This window comes from Chrysoperla carnea, unplaced genomic scaffold, assembly GCF_905475395.1.
Source record: "Chrysoperla carnea unplaced genomic scaffold, inChrCarn1.1, whole genome shotgun sequence".
Taxonomy (NCBI): domain Eukaryota; kingdom Metazoa; phylum Arthropoda; class Insecta; order Neuroptera; family Chrysopidae; genus Chrysoperla; species Chrysoperla carnea.
The window spans coordinates 254296-264881 of record NW_025408247.1 but is presented as its reverse complement, the minus strand read 5'-3'; the positions used below and the strand labels follow the sequence as shown (position 1 = coordinate 264881).

The following is a 10586-nucleotide window of genomic DNA, read 5'->3' as shown; positions in this document are numbered from 1 at the left end:
AACCAACCCAACCCAACCCAACCCAACCCAACCCAACCCAACCCAACCCAACCCAACCCAACCCCAACCCAACCCAACCCAACCCAACCCAACCCAACCCACAACCCAACCCAACCCAACCCAACCCAACCCAACCCAACCCAACCCAACCCAACCCAACCCAACCCAACCCAACCCAACCAACCCAACCCAACCCAACCCAACCCAACCCAACCCAACCCAACCCAACCCCAACCCCAACCCAACCCAACCCAACCCAACCCAACCCAACCCAACCCAACCCAACCCAACCCAACCCAACCCAACCCAACCCAACCCAACCCAACCCAACCCAACCCAACCCAACCCAACCCAACCCAACCCAACCCAACCCAACCCAACCCAACCCAACCCAACCCAACCCAACCCAACCCAAAGATTGTGATTTATTATCAAGAAACTGCCATCTATATGGAGGTTTAACCATAAAATGTTGTATTTCTTTGCCAAGATTGCCAATTCTTTCAATATAAATTTATTATTCATATCTTTAAAACCTTGTAAATCTACAATTGTGCTACTCATGACGGAAATACTATTATCTTGTTGATAAAAAATTTAAAAACTCAAAAATTTATTGTAAAGTTTTCTTATTATATACTTTTTCCCCTACCAAAAACAAAATACTGGAAAGTCTATCATTATTAATTTTTTTAATAAACCGTGATTACTAAAATTATTTTAATAATATATTCCCAAAACAATAGTCACAAGGTAAATGAATTAGAAATGTTAATTTTAAGTAATTAGAAGGGTAAAAAAATTTTAAATGGTACAAATATGTAAATTCATTATATATATTTTTATTAAGAAAAAAAATTGTTAAAAGCATATTATATAATATTTTTCTCAACAACCATAATAATATATATATAATCTTACTATCATAAAAAAAAAAATTAATTATAAAAAAAATCCAGCTCATAATTCCATAATTTTCTGCCATCTCTTATATCAAGATGCTTTAAGTGGCTACTGCACCAATGCATTGACATATCGTCCATTGCATAAACGTCCTCTTCTCCATCCTTTTTTAAAATATTTTCTATTTTATTTTTCAACCGTTTAATAGTTCCAACATTCATTGCGTTGGGCTTTTCCAATTTTTTTATTCTTATGGTATTGCTAGTACCATTTCGTTTTTTCACTATGTCTTCTTCTATCACTTCTTTATTTATTTTCACTTTAATTGTTGGTAACTTCAACATGTTGAATTTTTTTTATTAAAGAATTTTAAAAAACAAAATATATAGACAAAGTTGAATGTAAAATAATTTCCAAAAGTTATCTGCTTATATACTTTTTCACTACCAATATTAAAATACTAGAAAATTTATGTTTATTATTAACTTTTTATCAAACCATTAGCTTTTGATTATATAATTTTTGTTTACATCAATAGTAAAATATTATCGCACGTGTTTGAACTAAAAGTTCAAAAGTTCATGTTCTTTCATAAGTTCATTAAACTTCCATTTAAAAAATGATCAATGTCAAAACTTTTTTAAATAAATGTACAACTAAATTCAATAAACTATCTTTTTTTTTTATAAACCATTAAGGTTGCATGGACACTACCTCGTATGTCATAATAGAATCTAAATTTTTTTTATTAAAATCAAACACTTAAATACGAATTCATAATTCATTACTATAATTTAACCGTTATCTAACATTATTATTAATTATTTTTAATTATCTCAGAGTGATATTTCCATGAATTTCTAATCTTTTGAATTAAAACCTTCGTTAGATAATTTTTTTCATTTTAATTTTAACGTATTCTATGAAAAGTTTTTTTGTTTTTTAATCTTCCTATGGAGATATATAACCTACATGTTAACGTCTCTATAAACCACATGTTAAATTTCTATTTTTTAATAATTTATTAAACGATAACCCTTTGTCAGATCTATTCCAAAAAAATTAATTTAGACGTATAAGATAGCAATTTATAACATATAAAAAAAATTAGCTTCTAATCTTCAAAAAGTACATTAGTGTCCATACAACCTTAAATTCAATAAATAAATTTATTATGCAATTTTATGTTAAGATATTATAATAATACAGTGCAACCTTAATATAACGAACCTCAATATAACGAATTCCTCGATTTAAAAAATTTTTCGCAATCCCCTTGAATTGTCCATAAGAGTCAATATAAAATATACCTCTATATTTCGAATATTTTTTGCGAACAGTCTCTTTATAACGAATTTTCAACTATATTAAAACATTTAAATACCTCTAAATAACGAAATTCGTCAATTCAAAACCTTTATATAACGTATAAAGTCCCACCAATATATGACAGTTAGTATGCTCCATAGTATGTAATTCATGTCGCGAGAGGTTCCGACACTTTTTTTCCTCTTTATAACGAATTTTAGACCAACTTAACCTCAATATAACAAACCTCAGTTTAATGAATTACTTGATATAACGAATATTTACTGGTTCCCTTCAGATTTGTTATATCGAGGTTGCACTGTAATAGAAGAGTTAATATACAAATTGGCCATATATGCAATAGGCTGAGCACAATGTACTTTCAACTAAGGGTACTGAAAACTTATTTGGACACAAAAGACCTGCTGATGTTCTATTATGCTCATGTGTATTCGACATTAAAATATGGGATTATAATATGGGATAGATGTACTGAAATAAATCGAGTATTCATAGGTCAAAAACGCATTATCCGACTGATGTTTAATATCCCAAATAGAGAATCCTGCGTAAACAGTTTTCGTGACAATAAATTATTTACAGTTCATGCAATTTATATATATGAGCTCTTAGTTTATATGCACTCCAAAGGAATGCTAGTTGCCACCAAATCACCAGGAGATCGGTATGACACCCGCCATAATAATATATTTGATTTTTATCATCGCACATCGTTCTTTGAAAGAACTCCTATATATACAGGAAACAAAATTTATCAAAATCTGCCTGCATCAGTTAAAGAGGAGAAATCACATACCATATTTAAACGAAAACTATAAAACTATCTTATAGAAAGTGAACCTTACGACCTGAGTGCATTTGTAAGACCGGACTTTCTGCGCTAGGAGAAGGATGAGGGTTTGAGGATGTTCTTTAGCGGCTGATTTGTTTACATTTTTGTCATTGTTATGTTTTTGAAATTTTTGTGTTTTGTTAAGGCTTTTATTGTTGCTTACATTTTTTTTTTTTATTATTATTGTTTTTTAACCCATTGTGTTGTTATTGTATATTTTATTATTATTAGATTTTATTATTATTATTATTAGATTTATGTATATGTTCTTTATTGTTGCTTATTACCAATTATGACAATTTGTATACCAAAATGTAATGGTCTTTGCAAATAAATGATTATTATTATTATTATTATTATTATAATGAAATAATAAAAAAATCTAAATATTAGAATGTCAGATACACATATTATTGATAAAATATTAAATAGTATGTCCTGAAAAAAAAAATATAAATAGAAAAAAAAAAATCTCTTAAGTTTCATTTAGTGTACGGCTTTGATATAGTTTAATAAACAGTATTTTTTTTTCAAACTCTGTGTGTGTGTGTGTTTTTTTTTTATAAATATGTCTACGCAAATAACTGAGGTAAGTTTTATAAATTTTTTTTTACTTACAATTTTTTACTTAAACTAAAAAAAAATTATTTACAATTTTTATTAGTTCATACCCGATTGGAACACTTCCATAACTGACGAAATGTTGATTGAAACGGTTATAAAAATGGAATCCGAATTAATTCAAACCACAATAAAAATGAAATCCAATAATATTCCAAAAATTTTGGAAGATGTTAACATATCCAATCCATCTTCTACGCTCATTAACCCTCTTCCGCTTACAGATCTTACATTGCTACCAATAGAAAGTTACCCTCCATTAGACCTAGACAGTCATTTCTCTCCAAACTTAGCTTCTTCCTCAAACAATTTTCAACCAATAGATGATTTACTCAGAGAATTGAATTCATATTTATTCTCTAGTGAATCAGATGCAAATTTAAATTCTGCTGCTCATCATAGTGAATCAAACAGACCTGAATACATTCAACATATACCATCAAGTAAACCAACAGACATTCAACATATACCATCAAGTAAACCAACACACATTCAACATATTAATTTATTGCCAAGTAAATCTACAAACATTCAACATTCCCCAAGATCATCACTTTTTCGTCGTTGTAAATTGAAAATAAAAACTAATAATAATAATAGAAACAAACATAATCCCTATAAAATAAATAGCCAAGAGGTAATTGATTTGACAAAAGAAGAAGATGAAAAAGATAATATTAAAAAGAAGCCTTGAACAAGCAGGTAAAAATGACTTATTTAAAAATTTTTGTATTAATTGTTAATATTTTTCTTAAAAATTTGTTTCTTAGGATTATCATCGCCTTCATCATCATCTAAAACAAACAAATTATTATCACTAGAATCATCTTCCTCACCAGAATCACCTTCAAAATCAAATAATACAAATAATGAACCATCATCTAGCTGTATACTTCCTACATTCTCACCATTAGATGAAACAAAAACATGGATAGCTGTTAATTGTTTTAAAAATAAAATTTTTGCTGGAAATTAGTAAATTACGAGAATGCTAAGGACTTATCCACATTTTTTAAATATAAGGAAAAACTAGTATCCGATAAAATTAGAGAATACTTATCTCTACACACTTTAATTAAAGTTTCACTTGGAATAAGATGTGATTTTGTAATTAAAAAAAGCGATACAGAAGTCATAGATACATTTCATTTCATGCTTAATCTTCAACACTTTGATCGAACCACTGAGTTTTCTGCTTGGTATAAGGATGCGCTAAACAATCTTATAGTAAGGTTAGAAGAGTTTCAACAAAGAGGTTCAAATGCTACACTAGATAAAATTCTTTGTTTAGAATTAAATGTAGCACAATTTGACCCAATGAGAGGTGGAACTTATATACCTCTACCAAAAAAAATTTTAGATAAAAAAGCCTGCATTAATATTCAAAATGAAGATAGCTATTGCTTTGCTTATTGTCTTTTAGCACATTTTTTCCCTGTAGAAGAGCATAGTTATAGAGTTTCAAAGTATCCACAAAACTTTTATGAAATATTTAATTTTAACAACATCAAATTTCCAGTAGAACTTAAAGATATCCCTAAAATCGAGAAAAATAATAATTTTTCTATAAATGTATATGGTTTATCAGATTCTGGTTTGGTAAATGGTCCTTTATATTTCACCAAACAAAAGAAACAACAACACATAAACTTACTCATGATTAATGATAACATTAAATTCCACTACTGTCTTATTAAAAATCTATCCAGACTTTGTTCTTCTCAAAAATCAAAAAATCATTTACAAAAGTTTTTCTGTGATAGATGTCTTCAACATTTCAATATTAGGGAAAAATACAATGAACATCTAGAACTGTGCAATGTTTTTAATGAAGTAAAAACTGTATTTCCTACAGGGAAAGATGTAATATTAGAATTTAAAAATTATAAAAATAAACAATTTCTCCCTTTCGTAATATATTCAGATTTTGAATGTTTTCTTCCAAAAATCATTGGCAATATTAGCAATACTAATAGCAACACTTCATATTTCCAACATCATGTACCATACTCTGTAGCTCTAAAAGTTATATGTTCCTATGACTCTTCAAAAAATGAGTATTATTCATATTCAGGTCTTGATGTAGCAAAATGGTTCATTAGTAAATTGAGAGAAATTTTAAATTCAATTGAAAGTATATATAAAACTATTATACCTATACATATGACTGAAGAAGACGAACTCATATTTCAATCGTCAACTGTTTGTTACATTTGTGAGAAACCCTTTTTGGAAGGAGAGGTTAAAGTTAGAGATCACTGTCACTTAACATCAAAATTTCGTGGGGCTTCTCATGAGGGGTGTAATATTAATTATACTCTTCCAAATTTTGTTCCAGTATTTTTTCATAACGGCTCTCGTTATGATTTCAATTTTTTTATTCGTGAATTGGGATATGATGATGGGGATATTCATGCTATTCCTATTAACAGCGAACGATATATATCTTTTTCTAAAAAAATTAACTCTTTATATGTTAGGTTTATCGACTCATGCAGATTTATGCAAAGCTCTCTCGATACTCTAGTAAAAAATTTAGATGATAATCAATTTGAAATTCTAAAAGAGGAATTTGAAGCATCCCATCCCCATCTGAATTTATTAAAGGAAAAGGGAATCTTTCCTTATGATTATGTAACCGAATGGAATCAACTAAATGAAACTGTTTTACCAGAACCTGATTCTTTTTTTAATCAATTAACAGATAGCAATATAAGCAAAGAAGAATATGAACATGCGAAAAATGTTTGGGAAAAATTTCATATTAAAAATTTAGGTGAATATGCCGATATTTATTTAAAATGTGATGTTTTACTATTAGCATGTGTGTTTGAAAATTTTCGTAAAATTTGTCATTCAACCTACGGCTTAGATCCTGCTAGTTACTATACTACACCTGGACTAACTTTCGATGCCATGCTGAAAGTAACTAAGGTAAAGTTAGAATTAATAACAGATATTAATATTTTAAATTTTGTAGAAGCATGTATTAGGGGTGGGTTAACCTTAGCAATAAAAAGGTATGCAGAGAGCAATAATCCTTACATGATGGATTATGATTCAAATTTACCCGAAAGCTATATAATCTACCTAGATTGTAATAATTTATATGGACTTGCAATGATTGGAAAACTTGCAAAGGGTGAATATAAATTCCTTACACCTCAAGAAGTACAAAGTTTTGATGTTAATATTGATTCCGATGGGGATTATGGCTACATGTTAGAAGTTAGTATTGATTACCCTGAAAAGCTACATGATTTTCATAATGATTTCCCGTTTCTACCAGAACATAAAATAGTTAATAAACAAAAAAAATTAGTAAGTACTTTCTATAGTAAACATAAATATATTCTTCACTTAAAAAATTTGCAACAAGCTTTAAACTATGGTTTGAAATTAACAGCAAGACATAGGATTCTACGTTTTTCTCAATCATTGTGGTTGAAAAAATACATTGATTTAAATACTGAGAAAAGAACTAATGCAAAAAATTCTTTTGAAAAAGACTTTTTCAAATTGATGAATAATGCAATGTTTGGTAAAACCATGGAATCTGTGCGTAAAAGATCTAATTGTAAATTGATAACAAGATACGAAGGAAAAAACGGAGTGAGAAATCTAATAAGTAGTCCATATTGCAAAAAATTTACAGTAATAGCTGAAAATTTACTAGTAATAGAACTACAACCTTCTGAACTTAAATTTGATAAACCGATTATAGTAGGAGCATGTGTTCTTGAACTCTCCAACTTTCATTCCATCCGTTCATCCGTTTAACTTTCATTATAAATATATGAAAAAATGGTTTGCAAATCTAAGTCTTATGTATACGGATACAGATTCACTAGTATATCATATTATTAAAAAAGATCGAAATGAGATGGATATCTATCAGAAAATAAAGCATAACTTTGAATTGTTCGATACTTCAGACTACCCAGAAAATAATATTTTTAACATTCATAGGCATAATAAAAAAGTTTTAGGATGTTTTAAAGATGAAACAAATGGGGAAATAATAACACAGTTTTGTGCCTTAAAAGCAAAAATGTATTCGTTCAAACTAGAATCAGATAATACGATAAAGAAGGCAAAAGGAATTGTTAAAGCTACTCTAAAGAAAATTACATTTAATGATTATGTAAATACTCTGTTTAATGAAGAAAGTGTTTATAGTGATATGTATAGAATACTAAGCAAAAACTTTGAATTGTATACTATAAAACAGCGTAAAAGAACTTTGTCATCAGATGATGATAAACGCGTAATTCAAGAAAATAAAATTGATACACTAGCTCTTGGTTATAAAAAAATTAATAATTTGTAATTTTTTAATGGTGATAGTTTTGTAATTTATATAAAAAAAAAAGGAATTGGTAATAAAAAAAACTATTTAAAAAAAAAACTATTTAAAAAAAAAATTTTTTATTTTTTTGATATTTATAACAAATTCTCTCTAAGTATCCATTCAGATTCATTAAATCCTAACCATTTTACCAACACCATGTTATTTTTCCTTTTTAAAATTTTTTCAACTAAATATATATTGGGGAAATTAGTTTTCAATAATTCATATTGGTAAAATGAACCTAATATTGGATTCCCAGCCAAGTCTTCCAATAGATATGAATAGGGATCTGTAGATTGAATTTTAACAATCTTGAAAACTTCCATAGACCAATTTGGTGTATATTTTTTTTCAAATACATGTTTGTATTTGGATATTTGTACAAAATTTTCGATTGAGAATCTTCTCTTAGCTTTTTGTTTAGAAGGAGGAGGAGGAGGGTCATTGTGATATGCTGTTTTCAACAATATTTCTTCATGTTCTTCAGAAACATGAACTTCACTAGGCTTCATTCCAGTTGTCCGATGGTTTTGATTATTATAAGTTTCAACAATTTTTTGAAGACTATCAATCCACTTGTAAGATCCATTAAGCGAAAATTGTTTATATAACATATTCTTCAATGTTCTATTGGATCGTTCTATAATTGCACATTTTTTCGTGGAATAACTTGGATAAATGTTAATATTATGTTGTTTCATCAACTTTTGAAAATGTGAGTTGAAAAATTCTTTCCCTTGATCAACATGTAAATTCTTAGGTGATGTAGTTCTATTCAATATTTTTTCAAATGCATTGGTTACTTCTTTCCCGGTTTTTGTTTTCAAAGGTTCACAGAAAGCAAATTTAGAAAAACAATTGATTACAGTAAGTATATATTTATACCCATTATTTTCTTTGGAATATTTTGTCATTTCTATTAAATCAGCTTCAAATAAATCATTTAAACCAAATAATTTATATTTACGTCTAGGAAAGTTTACTCTTGCAGGTTTGTGAATTTCATTTACTATTTCTTCCTTTTCCATTATACACTGATTTTTTTGGAAAATTAGACAACTTTTTATCATTTTTTTTATTTGTGTGTATAATAAATAAACAATTAATATAAAAAAGTACAGAATGAAATATTTGTATGTGTTCTTGCTTCAAAATCCATTTTACGAGTGCTTATCCTGCTATTAAAAAAATTGTTTATAAATATTTATGCAACAATCCCGATTTCTTTTAATTCACTTAAAATACTTATAATTTCATTTTTTACTCCATTATTTCCCGCAAGTTTTTCTGCATTTAGAAGCTTAAGACGTGAAATTAGTTCATTTGGGTCATCGAAATAAATTATTTTTGGGTTATATAGGCTACGATATGATATCCCTTCACCTTCATGAAACAATTTTGAAATAATATTATGATATATCCGACTACGATTTCCATCAATTTGACCATTATTTTTAAATTTTTTACGATGTGCATTTGTCAATTCTAATATATTTTTATACAATTGCAAATCACTTTCTTCAAAGTTTTCAGGTGTTTTCTTAAACAACAATTCACATATTCCATTAGTAAGCGGAAACATTTTCTTTCCATTAAGATAGATATGATCATTTTGGAATTTAACAGGTGTATTACCAATTTTCCATTCTCCATTCTCATCCTGTCTAACACCATAAATATTTCTTTTATCTTTTAAATGTTCATATTGTTGTATATATTTCATAACATTTGGAATATAATTTTCTTTTTTAATATCCAATATTTCTTTCTCATTTTGTATTTCATCTTTAATTATAGGTGATTTAGATATTTTTTCTGATAGTTCATTTATGGGCTTTATAATGGGATTATATAATGTTTGTAAATTTTGCTCCAATCTCTGCTCACCACGTTTTAATAATAAATATTTAGCTCTGATATTTTTTCTAGCACTAATTATTTTATGTTTAATTTGTTGTTCTTTTGCTATTTTTTCATCCATAATGAACAACTGAAGATTTACATCTGCCGCAAATTAACCTACATCTCATGTATTTATAATGATAAACTTATCAAACCCACACCTATAGCGACCGTTATTTAATTCAGATTCTTTATCGATAACAATGAAACCATATTCATTTCTCCAACATTCACCACAGAGTACACAAAATTTCTCAAAACTCATATCCCCAATAACATGATTATCGAAAACATGTCTTAAATTCAATGTATCTTGCTTAAACAGAATGATTATGTTGCAATTGTCACGCAAATTTTGTTTATGTGCAGAAGAATATGTTTGAATAAGGAAGAACATGTCTAATTTTTTATGTCTTCCTCTTGAATAATAGTTTTTTATTACTCTTTGATCATAATTAGCATTCACATCATCGAAAATCACTAATGAATTAGGTTTTATTTGTTCAGTTGTTGGAAACGTTACTAAATCATTAGTCATATACATATTAATATCTTTTAACGGTTTAATAACATCCTTCAACAATTGATATTTATCCTGATCAATAGTTTTTGAATAAATGTATATATTTTCAAATCTTACACCATGTT

General features: G+C 27.9%; 1 protein-coding gene across 1 annotated transcript; it reads left to right on the top strand.

Moving 5' to 3' along the window:
- The first annotated feature begins 6187 nt into the window (after positions 1-6187).
- LOC123304848 lies at positions 6188-7465 on the top strand. Its single transcript, XM_044886412.1, has one exon. The coding sequence runs from the start codon at positions 6188-6190 to the stop codon at positions 7463-7465; it is 1278 nt and encodes a 425-aa protein (XP_044742347.1).
- Positions 7466-10586: the final 3121 nt, after the last annotated feature.